At 35.1% G+C, this 19626-nt stretch overlaps 1 protein-coding gene across 1 annotated transcript in view; it reads left to right on the forward strand.

The window, feature by feature from the left end:
• The window catches only part of DNAH12 (dynein axonemal heavy chain 12), a gene marked incomplete at its 5' end in the record, with an annotated part of 113007 nt that overhangs the window by 12648 nt on the left and 80733 nt on the right, over positions 1-19626 (forward strand). Inside the window, 17 exons of the mRNA XM_083356625.1 lie at positions 186-342; positions 590-681; positions 3395-3573; positions 4188-4323; positions 4755-4880; positions 5107-5241; positions 5952-6145; positions 9077-9317; positions 11793-11978; positions 12066-12266; positions 13687-13881; positions 15719-15840; positions 15969-16251; positions 16736-16855; positions 17642-17798; positions 18025-18197; positions 18821-18973. Of these exons, the coding sequence (XP_083212751.1) occupies positions 186-342; positions 590-681; positions 3395-3573; positions 4188-4323; positions 4755-4880; positions 5107-5241; positions 5952-6145; positions 9077-9317; positions 11793-11978; positions 12066-12266; positions 13687-13881; positions 15719-15840; positions 15969-16251; positions 16736-16855; positions 17642-17798; positions 18025-18197; positions 18821-18973 (2850 nt within the window). The remainder of the gene's footprint in view (positions 1-185; positions 343-589; positions 682-3394; positions 3574-4187; positions 4324-4754; positions 4881-5106; positions 5242-5951; positions 6146-9076; positions 9318-11792; positions 11979-12065; positions 12267-13686; positions 13882-15718; positions 15841-15968; positions 16252-16735; positions 16856-17641; positions 17799-18024; positions 18198-18820; positions 18974-19626) is intronic.

Consider the following 19626-nt stretch of genomic DNA (forward strand, 5'->3'; position numbering starts at 1 on the left):
GTTCATTCAGTTTTACTCTGAAAGCATATTCAGAAATATTCAATTACTGTAAAGCTGATAAGTACATTAATGTTTACAGTAATTTTTATGAGTTTGTGTTGAGCAAGCTGGTATGTAAATAGTATTACATATTATGAAATGATTTCTTAAAAGCCATAAATAATCCTTGAATTTCTTTTGAATAGAATGTCCAGACAATACATTCATGGTTAGGAGGTACAAACGTAGTAACAACTATTGACACTGAGCTTCCTGACCATGTTATAGCATGGGCTTCATCTGTACTGAAGAGAGCAATCAATGAGAATTTGAAAGGTGCAAAAGCACATTTTGATTCTTATGGTGAGTGGTTTACAATGATTCTTTTCAAAGTCATCTTCCAAACTTAATAAAATTGCTGTTGATTTGTGGTGACTGTTATTACAGGAGAATTCTAAGATCATTTAGGATTAAAGACCAGCACACAATCCACTGATGCACAAATTGGCTTATTACAGTGCCAGAAGCAATAGACAAGCGAAAAATAGGTGGGGAAAGCATATTTTGCTTGCTTTATTTTTGTCACATTCTCTTCTTCATTTTCTTACAGTGGAAAAATATGGCTGGCTTGTAGATGGTGCTGCAGATGACCGTATTAAAACATTTATAGCTGAGGAGCATAGTTTTGATGAATATGCAGAGGTAATTTGTTAAATTGTATAATTTATAAGTACACCTGGCTTTTGTTCTGTAATATACATCAAATAAAATGCCATGACTCTTATTTGAATTATGTCAGTTCAGTTGAATATTCAGTTGATACTTTTTCTCAACAAATCAGGACTTCCATCTGAGCCTTGGGGGATGATCTATGAGGGAAAATTTGTGCTTTAATCTTTGCAGAGATGTAGGGTTCCAATTTTGTCCTTAAACTTCTAACTGGGAAAATTGGCCTCTTTTTCCCCAAAATATTTTTAAGTGTTATGGTGCTTTAAATCTTTGTAAAGCTTAAACTTTTCATTTTTCTCCTTAAAATACCTCCTCAATCCCTGATGGCTCTAAGGGAAACAAGAACCATTATGATGCTCACCATAGATCAGGGCTTTTCAACCTTTTCACTCATTGTACCACTTTTAGGATATGGCAATATCCAAGTATCACCAGTGGCCTAGCAAGGTCTCAAAAACTTAATGACCCCCCCAAAAGAAAAAAGTGATGAAATACAGGTAGTCCTCGACTTACAACAGTTCGCTTAGTGACTGTTCAAAGTTACAATGGAATTGAAAAAAGTGCCCCCTAAGCCACAGCCAAGCAAGGCACCTGCCTGTTCACCCGGCGGTGCTCTTCTTCTTGCCCAAGGTTTTCATTGTTGTAAGCATTTCTGTTGAAGATTGGCTGTGGGGGTGGGGTGGGGTGGTGTTTGTTTTTTAATCCCCCTGTCTGCTGGGTGGTTGCAGCAGGTTTAAAAAAAACAACACAAAACTTCACATGACCCTGGGACACTATGACCATCATAAATATGAACCAGTTGCCAAGCATCTGAATGTAAATCACAAGACCCTGGAGATGCTGCAACATTCCAGCTGATCAGCGCTTCCTCTGGGCTCAGAAGCGCCAGGATCAGCGCTGAGCTCCAGCTGGAGCCTGGCACTTCCACTGAGCCCTGAAAACCCCAAAGAAGTGCTGATCCTGGTGCTTCCACTGAGCCCTGACAGCCCTGCAGCTCCAGCCGTCTCTCGCTCAGGCTTGTGCAGTGCTGCCACCGGTTCAGCTTATTCCCCTCCCCTGCTACAACTTTTCTAGGATGGTCACGTACCACCTGCCAGGTGCCAATGTACCACAGGTAGTACCCGTACCACTGGTTGAAAATCCTTGCCATAGATAATTGATTGCTTTCCCCTGGTATATTTTTCTCAAATCAACCCTGACAACCAGATTTCACATTTCTAGCTATTATGAGAGTACCGTAGACATTTTGACAAAAAATATAAGTAACCTGATTTGAAGAAATTGTATTTAGATGTCTCCTTTATAGTCTTTTCTTGTAGTTTCTTTTGGGTTTTGTTTTTACAGCTCTATACTGCTCTAACTTCTTTTGATTCAATATATTTTGCACTGAAAATAAACAGTACATTAAAAAAATTACACAAATTTTACAAAAATTACACAAGCAATCTTGATTCATCTCTGCACCAAACTCCCAGTAGAACAGGATAACTTTTCATAATAGAAGCAAGGTGGGACTCCTATTACCTATTTTATAATGGTGAAGTTGTCATTAAGAATGGACCCCCTCTTAATCTCACATGAGATGGGTACCCAGAAGAGGATTTCTTGGGAAGAATCCACATGGTAGGCTAATTCTGGTTGGGAGAGACAGTCCTACAGGTAACCTTGGTGTCAATCCATGTGGCATTTTAAAGATCAAAACTGGGATTTTCAATCATGCCCAGAAGCCTATTAGTAATCAATGCTGCGATTTCTGGCTATATAGATGTCGCATAGTTGAACCTATATGCTGTTTACTACATGGTTGTAGTAATTATGATACCTTGAACTATATGTGTGCCAAGTTACAGGCATTTAGATGTGAAATTAATATTACTTTAATGCCTATATACTATGACCAAACAAACTGAACTGCCCAGTCAAGCCACAGAACAGCAAGCTTGTATATAATTTACAAAAAAAGAAAAAAGACTGTTCATCATCTGTAGCTTGGTAAGCTAGGAACGAATATGCTGTGGTGATAGAGTAATAGCTTGGTTTGCGATTATGTTCCATGCGCTCAGGTTCAGTTTTTTTCCTGAAACAAAAGACAAAATGTCCCCTTAAAATGCCCACCCTTAATTCCACAACCTGATTGTATAATAGTGCCTGGAATCACAACTGAATTTCCCTTTAACGTTGGATGACAGATGTGCAACCTTCACTGCACCACTGCAGCTAGCTCACTTATTGCAAATGTGGGCAACTGATGGCCCATGAGTTGTGTGGGAACTTCAGCACCCTTTTTATGGTTCCCAGAATCTTTTTGTGGCTTCCAGAGCACTTACATTATATGTGGTATGATTTGAATTTTGGATATGAATAAAACAATTCTTAAAGAAAAAATATTTTTGAGTTTTGATGATGTATTCATAATCAGTAGGAGGCTGCTATTTTAGAATAGGCTTGATCTCACTTGCATGAAGAAAAACAGAATGCTATGCTAGCTGCTCCCATCAGTGCTTTTTGCAAGTAATTGTATAATGAAAATAGTACTTTATTTACATAAAGTACTAGTACATATCTATATTAAACTGATCATAAAAAGTTCTTATCAGTTTGATGGAACTTTCTTCCAAATACTTGTTTCAAGTGTATTCAATTATGCATCTGTACGTAAAGTAACAAATATAATTATGTTTTGAAGCTTGTAGACGAATTTTTAAATCTTTCAACGGAAATAATGAGCTTGCCAATGATAGCTCACTTCCCTATGGTGCGTTTAGATTGTGATGACTTGAAGCAAGGGTTATGTGAAAAAGCAAAAAGCTTTGCATATAAATTATTGGATTTATTAGCTTGCAATCATAGAGAAGAAAATAACAAGTGAGTAATTTTTTATTACAAATTATCTCTTACTTAGAAAAATATTGCCACATATTGTATATAGCACTGTTAATTTTTCATTTTGTATAACAGATCTCTCCAAGTTCCAATGCCCCCCCCCTTTCCACCTGCATTTTGGGTGTTTGGCAACCAACCTGCATTTATGGCTGTTTGCAGCAATCCTCAGACACATGATTATATTTTATAAAAAATTGCTGAAAATTAGCATTTATTTCCAAATTGCAAGGAAACTGACCCATAGTGAACAATGACTTCACTTAATGACTGTGATATAAAAGTTGTGAAATCTGTTTGGTCACCTTCTTTATGACCATCATGACTTATGACCATAATGGGTAGACTTCATTATTGTTGTAAGTTGAGGATTACCTATATTGTTTTCTGACAGTTTGATTTTTCATTGTTGCACTTAAAAATTAAGCACTATGTATAGGTCTGTATAATATGCATTTCAATGTAATGATCAGTAATTGTTATTTTTACATAACAGTTATATTGTTGCAACTAGAGCACTAAAGGTACTAGAGATAGAAATGTACAGAATTGTGTTACAAATCTAAAATGTGTAAAACTCACATTAAAATTATTTTTAGGATATGTAATGAATTTGAAAATATTAAAGAACGTGCATTAAAAGTTCCTGAGACAACAGAGGAAATGATGGAAAGTATAGCCTTTATAGACAAGGCTAAAACCATAGGTATCCAGAAGTTGTATGAAAGGATTAAGGTAACTATTTTAGCAGACCTGGTTTTCAAGTGGCAGATAGCATGTTAATTTAATTTCAGCTAATCTTGATTTTTCTCCTATATTGTAAGATGTAAGTATTAACATCTAGTCATTGCAGCATAATTTCAAACACGACTGTTATAATATGAACTTTTGGGTTGTTTACACATAATGACTTTTTAATGTTTTAATTAGAGTTGGTGGTTTTGGGGTTGAGCTTGAGTCCATTGTACATGAAGGGTAGGTAGAATTATTAGCTCCTTATAGTCATTTTGAGAAGATTGAAATATATTATTTTGAGCTGTTCTTCCCTAATTGGGAAAAAGTAATAGGTGTTGGAATGATATACCTAGTCATATAAATGAGCCCAATCTGTCTTCAAATTTACATCTTGTTCAAAGCAGATGTAAACTACTTAATTTATTTTATAGGAATGCCAGCGACGAATGAATTATCTTTTGGATGTTTATTTATTTGAACCAGAAGACTTAACACTGAATGCAACTGTTTTGTTGTGGCCTCAAAATATTAACCCTATCTTTGATGAAAACGATGAAGTAAATATATTTTTTTAACCATTTTACATGCTATATTGTCTGAGAAAAAAATAGTTTTGTAAGTATCTCAGCTTCAAACTCTTTAAGTTTGAAGACTGCTGCTAAACAAATTTACTGTTACAGACCAAATAATTCACGAATGGTATGTTTGAATTGATTCAGTGTGATTTAATGAAGTTAGATAATGCTATCTATAAATGCACTCCACTTCTTCTTTGTCTTATAGATTATAGAAATGTCTAAACGGAAGGGTGAAAGTGAATTATTAGCCAAACGTGAGAAACTGATAATGGAAGTAGAAAAGCAGATTCGTCGTATGCATGAATTCACAGAGTACTGTGATTTGGACCGCATGCAACAGGTCTGTGACATTTGGAATAATTTTTGCTTGGACTTTGCACAAGGAAGATACACAGCAGTAAAATAGTAGCAAAAAAGTACTATCTATATAGTCAGAGGACAAAAAATTACATTGATGAATCTTGATGTTCTCTAATGCTTAGTAAATTAAATTCTGTTCCTGACAATCCCATTAAAACATTGCTACTTCTACTATTAACATAAATGTATTTCATTGTTGGAATGGTAACATTAAGGTGTTATCTTCAAAGTAGAAAGTCCTGAGGCAGCCATAGTTGATGAGATAAAAGTTTAATATTCTTTGGATTTATATGTGGGATAGTAACATGTTTGCATCTTGATGATGCTACAAGATGATTTAATGGGCTGATGACATTTGTATACCTTAGGTTTCATGCAGGAGTTGCAATAAAAATTAACATTAAGTGTTTATTTATAAGAAATTTACTGACAAAATGAAATTTGAACATCAGGAATATGCTGTATATCTCTTCAAAAGAAGTACTGAGGTGGTAATAAATGTAAACCAAAATGATTTCTTGCTTTGTTCTGGTTTTTATACAAGAATCTGAACAAATCTGTTTATTTCAGCTTGTTTGATTTAAAAAAAAACATTTATATTTATAAGTACTTGTGTCCCTTAATCTTAAATTTAATCAATTTATTCTTTTGGAATTTGAAATTTCTAATGATAGATAAATCTATTTTCAGTACGTGACTGACATGAGAACATTGCAAAAACGCATACAAGATGCTGATGAAACAGTTACTTTTATTAATAAAGAAGAGAAGCTTTTAAATTGGGAACTGACTGAATATCCAGAGTTGGAGACTTTAAAAGTTAACACTGAGCCATATCAGAAACTTTTTGTTTTTATATTGAAGTGGCAGCGGACTGAGAAACGGTAAGTTATACAAATATTTTAAGGGAGTAGCAACTAGTATCTAGATAGTTTTTTAATCTGAATTCCATAGCAGTTGTATGATTTTTGCTAAAAAGAAAGTCTATGATTTTCATTCTTTTATAATTTACATGTTTGATTTTAATTATCACTTAGGTTAGTGTAAGTATAATTAAGATGAATTTAATAAAGTTATAGTCATTGCAAGTGATGGCAATGTTTCTGGATTTTTACAGTGCTCCATTCACATTGCCTCTAATTTACAAAATAAATTTATACTTAGTGCAAAAACCAGTGATTAGAAGGTGTGCATCCAGAAATTATCAACTGTTGTTCATTACATGAGAAATAGCTGTGTTTTTCCCATTGTACTCAGTGTTCAATCTGGGGATGAAAAAGGGTCTTCTTCATCAATATCAAACCCCTTTCTTCACGGACCCAGACAACAGTACAGAATGATTAGAATATTTACTCTGGTCTTCAGTTTAGTTTCCTGTAGGTAACATCAGAAAATTGAGGAGAAATATAGTAAATAATTTTTTTTAAAGTTCAATTTACCTCCCCTAAAATTACAGTGATGTTGCCAGCTGTGCAGAGAGAGTTAATAATTATTCACAAGCATTTTAAAATAGATGTTGAGGGTAAAACCTACCAATTTATTCTCATTGTACAGCCAATTCCTACTACTCAAGAAAGATGTACAGAACCCCCCAGGCAAAAGAATAATAGAACGGCCTTCCAATATTCAGGTCTACATCAGTTTCATCCATACTGTCTCATTATTTAAGAAGGACATTTAGATGGGCTTTACTCTAGTCTTTATGACCTCATAAATTGCGAATTCTTCATACAGACATAAAACATATGCCTTCCAATTTTTTGAAATTATGCTATTTTTTTTCTTTCCAAAGGTTGAGGAAAACAAAAGATCAGCTGTCCTTGTTTTGATATACAGTAATTATGGGAAAGATCTAGTTGAGGAAGTGGAAGTGACAGAAAATTGGGAAAAAATAATCAATATAATACTTGAGATCTTGGTTTTAAAAGAAACTAAAACAGTGTAGTCAAATGTGCATATTTATTAAAATTCTAAATGGATTTTATTTAAATGGATTTTAATCAATGCAGAGCATTGATAAGATCCAATGGCAGGAGAAACTAGTTGTAAATATTGCTCAAGATGAAGACATTAAAGGTATAATTATGAGCAACTGTAATGAGGAAAATGAAAAAGAAGTCAACAGGAAAAGCCAATATGACTACACAAAAAGCAAAAGTGATGTTCTTAAAAGAGTTTGTTTAAATATGTTCAAACAGAAAGAAAAGCAGTCAGCAATAACTTACTCAATGAAGACTGGAAATTACTATCAGCAAAGAAAAGGCAGAACTATTCAATACTTATTTTGGTTCAGTTTTTTTCTGGCAAAGAAGTATTTGTTCCATCAGGATACTTTGAAGAGCAAGATGAATGGATCAGAGTGAAGACTGAGACTGATAACAACTTATCATGGAGTACTCTTTCATTTTGAATAATAAATTTCCAAGATCAGATTAATTGCACTTTAGTGAATTAAAGGAACTAATTTGTGGTTTGGCTGAACTTTTATATAGCATCTTTGCAAGTTCCTGGAGAACTAATGAAGTACCAGATGATTGGAAGCAAACAGATATCTTCAAAAAGGTGAAAAAGGAAGATTCATCCAATTTTATAGAAGTCAGTTTGATACTTGGCCAAATTCTTAAACAGATTTAAAAAGAAATGTATCTGTAATCCTCATCAAAACAATGCATCCATTACCAGATATCATTATGGATTAGTCAAGAACAAGTCTTCCCAGACAATCAATGACTGACAGTTTGATTGGATAACTTTCTTAACAAATAATGAGAATGATGTAGACATCAACATGCTCTTGATTTCAACAAAGCATTTAGCAAAGTCATCCATAACATGCTGATTGTCAAAATAATTAAATGTGAGTTGGATGGCATGCCAATTAAATATATGCAAGGCTTATTTGACAACTGTATACAGAGAATTGCCATAAATGCTTCTTCCTCATAATAAGGAGAGGTATGGACCTTGGGAAACACAAAAATCAGTGTGAGGTTCACTATTAAGGTTGGAATAACTAATACCTTAGAAAACAGAAATAACTGCACAATGATCTTGAAAGGTTAAAGAAATAGGCTAAAGTAATATGCACAAATGCTAAGTTCTTCACTTAGGAAAAAAACCCTAAATGTTAATAAATAAAAATAAAAAATAATTGCGATAGAACTTGCCATTATACCTATATCTGTACTTGTAAGAAAGTTTTTGGAATACTAAGTGATTAGAAACTGAATATGAGCCACCAATATGGTGTAAGTGCCAAAAAGGTAAATGCAGTATTGGGCTGCATTAATACAAGGATATTTTCCACATCATAGAAGGTAAAATTCCATTTACTCTGCTTCAGTTGTGCCCCACCCCGGAGGGTATATTCAGTTCTGAGTTATTATTAAGTAAACAATAAAAATAGGATGTACATCTGAAAGTTGGCTGTGAAGAATCTGCTTAGCATCTGATAGAAAAAGCCACTTGGATTTGTTTGCATTGGACTCTGGCTCAGCCATTCCTATGGAGCTGACAGAAGAGAAGTCTATGAGACGTTTGAGCCTGTGAGAAATTTAAAGCCTGGCTCTTTCAGTAGGATGAGATGATCTATCTATCCCTGTTAGTGTATTTTGTTTTTATAACAGAGATGGAGTTTGATTTATCCTTCTTCAGTGTGTTGCACATATTACATTCGTCTTGGTTATTGCTTTTATTTTGTTGTTTTTAAACCATAATATGTAAGCTTCCTGGAATTAACTCTGGTGATAGGTGTGGCCTGCAAGTAAAGAAATAAATCCGTATCTAAAATGTATTTTCATTCATTTCTTTTTTAGATGGATGGATGGTTCTTTTCTAGATCTCAATGGAGAAAAGATGGAAGGTGAAGTAGATGAATTTTTTCGAGAAATTTATAAGACATTAAGATTTTTTCAGCAACAGCTAAAGAAAGCTGAAATAGAAAGAAAAAAGTCACTGCGAAGAGCAGTAGTTGAAGAGAGAGTAGAGGAAGAAAAGAAAGACAGTCCAACTATTTCAATGTGTAATGCTGTAATGCAGCAGATTAAAGATTTCAAAGTAAGTGATTTAATTGTAAAGCAAAGTTTTTAAAAGTACATGCTAAGATACACTAAGAAATTTTTTACAATGGTGATAATTCCATGATATGCTGAATTGCATCATGGGCAAAACTAATGTGCTATACAAACTGTTACATCCAGTAAATGAAGAAGTTATAGAATAGCAGATTTAATTCAAGTAAGGTTTAGATTTAAAGGCTCTTCCCTGGTCAGCTGAGCCACGATAATAATATTAACTCAGTCAAAAGTGGAACAACAGCCTAACCCATCGGTAGGCAACCTTGGCTCTTTTATGACTCGTGGACTTCAACTCCAAGAATTTCTGAGCCAGCATGGCTCAGCTTGGAAACCTCTCCCTTTCCCCTCAGCATGGCTGGCTCAGGAATTCTGGGAGTTGAAGTCCACGAGTCATAAAAGAGCCAAGGTTGCCTACCCCTGGCCTAACCTATGTAGTCAGTCTCAAAGAGGAAGAACTGAGGCTATAGAGTGGTTAGAAATGCACAGTGTCTATTATAAAACATGTTGCTGGAGACCCTGGCAGCCACTGACCACCCATTCTTTATAGTGATCGCGGTGGCTCAGTGGGTTAGGACACTGAGCTTGTCGATCAGAAGGTCGGCAGTTTGGCGGGTTGAATCCCAAGTGCCGTGTAACACAGTGAGCGCCTGTTACTCGTCCCAGCTTCTGCCAACCTAGCAGTTCGAAAGCACGTAAAAAAATGCAAGTAGAAAAATAGGGACCACTACGGTTGGAAGGTAACAGCGTTCCGTGCGCCTTTGGTGTCTAGTCATGCTGGCCACATGACCACGGAGATGTCCTCGGACAAGCGCTGGCTCTTCGGCTTTGAAACGGAGATGAGCACCGGCCCCTAGAGTTGGAAACGACTAGCACGCATGTGCGGGGGAACTTTTACCTTTACCTTTATATATAAATCAATCAAGCATAATACCCCAAAACTGAGTTCTTTTATCCTTTACCTTGGGTTAATCTACTAAATCAATGGGGGTAAATATGGAAATGAGATTCTCCCCTCCCCCCCGAAAAAAATAATAAATTGAAAGTTTATTAGATTCATAGCACACTGATATAAAAATGATAAAAACATGTTATAAAATGGTCCATAAATTCAAAACAGAATAAGTGAAGTAGTTGCACTGCAATTGTTTAAAATAATTAAATTGTGGAAATGGTAAACTAGGGACCAAAGAAGGCATAGCTGATGGAAAAATGTACTAATTCAAATTAGCAGAAAGTTTATTAAATTCCAAACCTTTTCCAATGTAAGCATGTATAAATATTTTAAATAGTTAATGTTAACATTACTTACATGAAGATTCAAGATTCTTAGATAGTTTTCAGGTTTGGATGATAGTAGCAAAAGTACATAGAAAAGCTAATAAAGGAAAAGAGTTCTAAAGAAGAGACATTTTCACATCATTTCCAAATGGCCTCTTTCTGCATCTTGGGAGAAAGGGTTAAAAGCATAGAATTATACCATAGTACCCAATAAAAAGCTCTTGTTTTGTCTGGGGCATGAGATTCTATGATCTGACCACTGTGCTTTAGATATCACCACAAATTGCAATGGTCACTAGTTTTCATTCTTATTGGTTACTGGTTATGGCCTAGATCACAGGTCTGCAACCCGCGGCTCCGGAGCCGCATGCGGCTCTTTCAGCTGTCTCCTGCGGCTCCCAGTCCTCTGCCATGTGCAGTCCAAAAAAAAAAAAAAGTGGGACTAAAAAATTTCAACCAATCAATTCAAATATGCAGGGTAGGTGCATATCTCGCCTTGGCTCCACTCTTCAGTCAAACCCTGTTCTGCACATGCACGCATGTATGCGCATGTGCACACATTTTTTGCGGCTCCCAGTTTTTCCTTTTGTGAGGGAACCGGTTCCGAGTGGCTCTTTCACTGTTTCAGGTTGCTGACCCCTGGCCTAGATAGAACCTATCACCTAAAACCCAAAATATATCAACAGACAATTAAGCTAAAACATTATACATTCTTACATTTTACACTTTTTAGCATTCTTTCTAACTTACATCTGGATTGTACTGCTAGTAACCACGTTATAATTTAATCATTCCAAAGGTGTTATTGGCACCAGTCAAGAAGGCACTGGTGATTTCCACACGTCTTGTCAATACTGTTCTGTGTGAAGGATCATGGAACATCAGGCAATTCCTGAAGAAGGTGTAAGGGGATTGCCAAAATATTGACCCAATTAAATGAGATGTGAGCTGCCAGGATCACCACTAAGGAGATATGACTGACTGGATTGGTATTATGCAGTTAGGGCCAATGTCTTCTGAAAATTATAAGCAATTTGCATTAGAAATGTGTGTGTGAGAGAGAGTATGTGCACAAGTATGTATGCAGAAATAAATATGTGCTTTCAGCTAACCTGCCAAAATTCCCAAATAAATTTCAAATTTTATGTAACATTTTAATTTTTTCCCTCTCAATTAGGAAAATATCCCCTTAGTGACTATCCTTTGTAATCCAGGCATAAAAGCTCGTCATTGGAACCAGATGTCAGAAATTGTTGGATATGATTTAACTCCAGATTCTGGAAGCACCTTAAGAAAAGTGTTAAAGCAGAATCTAACTCCTTACTTAGAGCAATTTGAAGTCATAAGTATGGGAGCAAGTAAGGTATGATAAAACACTAACTATTAAACTCAACATCTCAAGATCCAAGGGAATTAAATAATAAAACAATGTATTTCCTCTATGGTATAGGAATTTTCACTAGAAAAAGCAATGCATAATATGATGGAGACCTGGGATTCAATTTTCTTCCAAACTAGCTTATATCGTGAGACTGGAGTTAACATTCTGGCTGCTGTTGATGAAATCCAGGCAATTCTAGATGATCAGATTGTAAAAACACAAACAATGAGGGGATCACCATTCATTAAGCCATTTGAAAAACAAATGAAGGTATTTGCTTTCTCTAGTCTCTTTTAATTCTTTTAAACTGTTGACCCACATTTCTTGATAAATTTGCTCTGGACTGTAATCTTTAATCAAAGGTAATCAAAATATAATTTATAAAACAGTTGTAAGGTATTCATTACACACACACACACACACACACACACACACACACTTCATACATTAAAAGGTGCAAATCTTTAAATCTTAAACTTACATTTTTTCTTAAATATTAGGTTAACAGAAAGATTTGAAGGGGTGCTTTAGTTTGATAAAAGTATGTATAAAGAGGCTACTTTCTTTCACTTTTCACTCTAAGCCAGACATGTCAAACACAAGGCCCGGGGGCCAGATCCGGCCCACAAAGTGGTTTCATGTGGCCCCAAAAGCCATCCTGGAAACAGTGAGGGAACAGTCCCCGCTGCCTTGGCCCTGGCACAGAGACCCTCCTTCTGCCAGAGACTCCCAGATCTGTCCCATTCCTGCCCAGGCCCCCATAGGCACCCTTGATGCCAATGATGTAGAGCTGGCCATGCCCACCCAGTAGGCCATACGCACTCCAGCTGCGCCCACCCAGTAGGCCACACCCACCCTGGCCATACCCACCCGGCCCCCTGAGGGCAATCACAATGCTGATGTGGCCCTCAATGAAATTGAGTTTGACACCCCTGCTCTAAGCCCTTATTCACCCATCTCATTCTGAGTAAGCAAAATAGGAGTCTGCAGAGACATAGTACACTCACAAAAGTAGTTCCTGGAGCTCCTGCTAAAACTTCAGAGCAAGATGAAGTGACAAAATAGATTTCATTTCCTCTGTGGCTGAAAACACTCTGTCAAGATAAAATATTGTTCCCTCATACTGTACATTCAGTTTAGTATTTGATTAACTGATTGATTGAGGGTCTTGCCCTTCCACTTGATTGAATGAGAATGGGAAATGGCACGCCAAATGATACAAAAGTAAGGTAAAGTAGGACAATGAAGACAGAGTTAAGATGATCAAGTAATTATTAAAACAAACATAATTTTCAAAATCTGGGTTCAAGAATTACATTTTAATCCTTTTCTAAAATTAGAGAAAGTGAGGATCACACCCAGTTCTTGGGTACATTGTGTCCCATCTTTCAGTTATTTGCAGATAAAACCTTTCTGTGGTAATGCCTGCATTCTAGGAATGCTGTTCTTAAAATATAAGATTTGCCTACTACTGTATCTTTTATTTAGATTCCCTCGAAAACTATCTCTTTACTCAGAATTGCCCACTCTCAATTATAGATGAGACATAAGGAATTTCTAAAGTAGCCCAATTTAAATGAATGGAAGAGAGTTTTCAATTTAATTTGACCATTATTCTGATTTTGACTTTGTCTTTCATAATATATGATATATATAGATACTCTGTGCTAAAATCTTAATGCATTTTTAGGAATGGGAAGAACGCTTAATCAGAATTCAAGAGACTATTGATGAGTGGCTAAAAGTGCAAGCTCAGTGGCTTTACTTGGAACCAATTTTTTCTTCAGAAGACATTATGCAACAAATGCCAGAGGAAGGGCGCCAGTTCCAGACTGTGGATAGGTATTGGAGAGATATTATGAAATACTGTATCAAAGATCCGAAGGTAAAGTAGTAGTGATGAGTCTGCTCTGATTAGGTGAAATAAGTATACCACCTATTTAAGCTGTGCACAAAACTTTTAAGGGACTTTTTGTTGTGATTCAGTGTCAGCCTGTGCTCCCAGCAGCTGAGTCCAATGAATCTGAGGAGGAGGAGGAGGAGGGGTTTGGAGAGCCTTTGGTGTCAGAGGGAGGCTCTGATGCACTGCAGGACTCTCAGCTTGGCCCCTCCAGTCATGTTCCTCATGAGGCTCAACTGTGTGAGTATGAGGTGTCGGACTTAGATGAGTCACAGTGAATCTGTTCAGAGACGCTAGAAGCAGAAGGCAATTCAGCAGAGCAGAGCAGAGCAGAGAAAATCAATGAGGCAAGTCAGTGAGAGGAGGAGAAGGCAATGAGAAGCCATGCCTTGGGACTGCTAATAAAAGGGGAAGGTGTGGGCAGGGCTGGTTGCTGAAGGCAACTGTTTGGAGACATTCTAAGAGAATTCTGGTCTGTTCTTCCTACTTCTGTTTAACTCTTGTTTGTTGACTCTTGTCTGATATTTTGATTTATTTATTGAAGGAAATATTCTGTTGCTTTTTTGTTTGAACTGTAAATAAATTTGGGTTGGGTTTTTCCAGCCTATTGACTGTAAAAAGGAAAAAGGGATTGTCCCTGACACACAAACAGGGCCAGTCGAAGGCTGGAACAGAACACTTTTCTTTTGTGAAGTAGCCTATTAATTGTAGTTGCAAAAAGCTATTACTGAAAGTCTTATCATACTATGTGAAGCAGCAGAATGGCAGAAATTTATTTTTTTAAAAAAAATCTGAATATATTGCAAAAATATACCAGCTTTTTTATATGACAGGTGGCTACTTAATAATTGAAAAATCTACATAAAGAAAAAAAATTCTATTCCCAAATCTAAAAGTCAGATTTCACATGAAACAAAAATTAGTGTACAATTGATGAAAAATGACTTTGCACAATGGAATGTTTAATTATTTTTATCATTATTTCAAAATTACTAAAGGATGCTTAATGAAATAAGCTTTATAATCTATAATTATGATTCACTCACCAAAATTTCAAAAATAGAAATATTTCAGTGTTAAATAATACAATAAAATTGGCACTCTTAATCAATTCCTAAGTTTGATAATAGGCTGGGATGAAAGTGAACAAACCAAAACAGTCATCAGATAATACTGCTGTTAGTAGGAAACCAAGGTCCGAATTTGCGGCTCATTCAGTTCAGAATGGGACCATACTCTGATGTAAGGTTTAACCAATTAACTGATGAATTGTCACGTTTGGTTTAGGGTTAGGATATACAGCTGGTAATTGTGCAAATCTATTCCTTGACTGCTTGACTACTGCAAGGCCATGTCCAGAAACTTAACAAAATATGACAATTAGGTCGTGCATGTAGAGAGGTGGCTATGAATATCAATATAAATAATTATCGATTTCCACTAACAGTCCATTTTTTATTAATTTTTGATTAGCTGATGCATGCTTAAACATTAATATTTGTCAGATGCCTGGTAAAATTTCTGAACTTAGAATCGTTTATAAATACTGCACGAATAACATTTTTGGTAGACGTATGGAAGAACATTACTTGCATCTTCAACTGTGTAGTGCTTTCAGCCACATGAAATTAATGAAAAAGTGTTTAGAAACAGTCTGAGGCTCTATGAAGAACATGTTGGTGTATGTGTTTTTGCCACTTTTTCAACATATGAAATTAGTAATAGGTTTTTCCAAGCCCTTGTTGCAAATGTACTTAGCAGTGTAATTGTTGGACAAGAAATTCTAGTCTAGGGTTTAGTTTTGTTTTCTCTTCTTTTTTAGGTTCTTGCTGCCACTTCATTGACAGGGTTGTTGGAAAAACTTCAGAACTGTAATGATCTTCTTGACAAAATCATGAAAGGATTGAATGCATATCTTGAGAAGAAGCGTCTCTTCTTTCCACGGTATGCTTCTGTTGTTCTTTAAAGCTGGAATAGATTATACATTAAAGTGGAATAGATTATACATTAAATTCATATTTTATGCAGACATACTTAACTGTAGTAATTGATGCATTATTAATTTATTTTAGCTTTTTTTTCTTGTCTAATGATGAGATGTTGGAGATACTATCAGAGACTAAAGACCCTCTCCGTGTCCAGCCTCACTTGAAAAAGTGTTTTGAGGGCATTGCTAAACTTGATTTTCGACCAAATCTGGATATTAAGGCAATGTATAGCACTGAAGGTGAACGTGTGGAATTTATTTCAACTATTTCAACTTCTGAAGCTCGGGGAGCTGTTGAAAAATGGTTAATACAAGTTGAAGATCTTATGTTGAAGAGTATTCATGATGTTATTACAAGATCAAGACTGGTATATTTTCTGTTAAATATTTAGAATCTTATTTAGTTGATATGCACCATTATTAGATCTGACTAAATTGGATGTGTTCTCTCAGTCATTTTGAGGGAACCTACAGCTGAATAGATGGGAGAGTGAATAGATTTAGATAAGTCAATGGGAGGAGCTTGAAAGTTTTTTCTTCCACGTAGATTAAACTCAACTAGTAATCAGTATCGAGATAGATTACAGTTAGCCAACTGTAATAAGTACTGTAGAACAAATTTCACTAACCTCACTCAAAACTGCTTATCGTTTATAGCTGATGGTTATTAAAATGGACGTGGATATTCTGATCTTCACCTATTAGCCATTCCAAAAATGGGGGAAACACTGGCTTAGCCTTGATATTGTAATGCTAATCTTTGGTTTTGCATTTTGTGAAATTAGTGGCTGGGTTCAATTTAGTATATTATTAATCATGATTACTCCTAAATAACACTGATAATTACCTTAGGTATATCCAGAAAGCCCAAGAAAGGATTGGGTGAGAGAATGGCCTGGGCAGGTAGTTCTATGCGTCTCACAAATGTTCTGGACAAGTGAAGTTCATGAAGCCATAGCTAGTGGCCCAGAGGTACTATCATGACTCATATTTTTTCTGATATTATTTTTGTATTATCTTTTTAGCCATGTTATATTTATTCTACGATGCTTATGATATTAAGTCTCTGTTGAATTAATGATGCCAGTTATATATGTAAATGAAATATAAAAGTCAACGCTCCATGAAGCTGAATTTTGCTTTTGGTGACTATATTTATATATCTATACAGTTTTGTTTTTGTTCTGTCAGATAATTTGTAATTGTTTTTCTTCTTGAAGTTTTTCTCAACTTTCCAATCTAATTTATCCATATCTAGAAAAGTTTATATCTCAAGGCTTTATTAATACTGGAGACTCTTACAGTACTAAATTTTATTTATCTCAGTAGTTTTAGAACAGTAACATCAATCCAACATTTGTTTTCTGGATATTGTAGTAGGGTTATAGAGCTACACTGATCCAAAATAGAAAAGGTGCTTTAAAGAGGAAGTATGTCTGCTTGCATGTCAACTCTAGAGCACCTTTTCTGACACCTTTTCTGTTTCAGATTTAAATGCAGATTCCTACAATTTAGTCATTAAGTAATAAGATTTCTAAAAATTAATTCCCGATTAATTTTTTTTGGTACAAAAAATTATGTGCGTACGTGAAGGGAAAGTCAGAAATGTACATGACCAGCATTTGGTTATTAAAGTTATTATAGCAAAACTTGATGTTTGATGAAATTGGCAATAAAGAACAGAATAACACAGAGAAACTCTTATCTATTCACAGTAAAGTGTGTTTTATAGTTGAATTTTCCATTTTCATTGTTCAGGGTTTGAAGAATTATTATCAGGCTCTTCAACATCAGTTAAATGATATAGTAGAGCTGGTAAGAGGAAAGTTGTCTAAACAAACAAGGATTACATTGGGTGCTTTGGTCACTATTGATGTGCATGCTAGAGATGTTGTCATGGAAATGATTGAAAGTGGTATGTAACATAATTTGTATTCATCATCATAAAATAATACATACTGTTGTGTGCTTGATTTTTGCCTGCTTATTTAAGAAATTATTTTTTAAATTAATTATCTTTATTAAAATAATAATTCTGTCATCTTAGATAAGTCTTAATTATTTTTGGATTGTTTTCCTTTTCTGTTTTCTTGCTAAAAAATATTAGGTCTAAAACATATTCCTTCTTTATATTCCACTAGGTGTGTTAAAGGAGACAGATTTTCAGTGGCTTGCTCAGTTGCGATATTACTGGGAATATGATAATGTACGTGTGCGCATCATCAATTGCAATGTAAAATATGCTTATGAATATCTTGGCAATTCTCCTCGACTCGTTATTACTCCTCTCACAGACAGATGTTATCGAACTCTGGTAAGGTTTTAAAAATTCAGTTTCTAGTAAGGATTCTAAAAAATCAGTTAATTACAATAAATCCTAATTGTATTTGCATTTTTGAAGCTACCTTGAACAAATATTATTGTTCTCAGAATTTCTGGTATTAAAGAGTGAGATTGTAATACTCTACCCTTGTTCTTAAATTTATTAATTTAATAGCAGTATTGAATTCTCCTTTGCTGGATATTTTCATCTGTAGTTGAATGGATTCTTTAATTTGAATTCTTACATTGAGCAGAGAGTTGGAATCAAAGACCTAATGTTCTCTTTCAGCCCTATGATTCTAAGCAATGAAATTTATGTATAAGTAGTGTTCTCTAGATGTAGAGCAATTCCTCAAGTTATCTAATCCTGATGAAATACAATAACTGATTCTGATTAACTTCAAATAACATTGTGAAAAATGGCAAATATAAATGAGTTTGTTTTGAATTAGGAATCTGTTCTTGGAATAGCAAAAAAGCTATGCACTGCATTATTGATTCAAAGGAAATGACAGGTCTGGTTTGAAGTTAGCTATGCGATTACATATAATTTCATTAGTTCTCAAGTGTGATGGTTTACATTTTGAAATATTACCATTAATGTCTTTCTTTTAGATTGGAGCATTTTATTTAAATCTTGGTGGTGCTCCAGAAGGTCCGGCTGGGACAGGTAAAACAGAGACCACCAAAGATTTGGCTAAAGCTGTTGCGGTACAGTGTGTTGTCTTCAACTGCTCTGATGGCCTTGATTACCTAGCCATGGGGAAGGTAAATTGAAATTGCATTTTTAAAACTGTGATTTTAATTTTTAAAATATTCCCAGGTTTCATAAAAAGAAGAAATGCTTGTAAGTAATCCCACTTCATAGTTTGTTAGTAATTTTTTCATTCTCACAGGGCTGAATGCAAAGTTTAGTAAATTCTATTTGTTTTTTAATTGGTTACATTAGGTGTAACAATTTATTCTATTTAAAACTTGTATAACTGCCCATCTTAAAACTAAACTGTGGGAAGCTTACAATCCAAAAATAAAACAAAATATAACCAAAGAAACAATAAAACCAAAATCAGAAAAACCTGGCAGTACAACCACACAAGCTGCAATATTCTCATGTCACTGTAAGTTCACACTATCCCAATGCTTGGAGAAATAACCAGGTTTTAAATATTATTTCATGATCCCCATTCATTTACAAAATTAGGCATCCTTTTAACACAACCAACAGATATGGTGGTATCTAAGACATATGGTCCCAACTAAATAACCAATTTCACCAGTTTAACACCTTATTGATTTGGAAGGTTTAGCTTGATAGCTATATAGCCTCTGGAATATAAATTGAGAGCAAACCTCACTCCTTACTAACACTGATGATGTTATCTAGTTTGGGTAATGAAACATCTGCAAGAAAACAACCAAGC

Source organism: Vipera ursinii (genome assembly GCF_947247035.1).
Source record: "Vipera ursinii genome assembly, chromosome: 2".
Lineage (NCBI taxonomy): Eukaryota > Metazoa > Chordata > Lepidosauria > Squamata > Viperidae > Vipera > Vipera ursinii.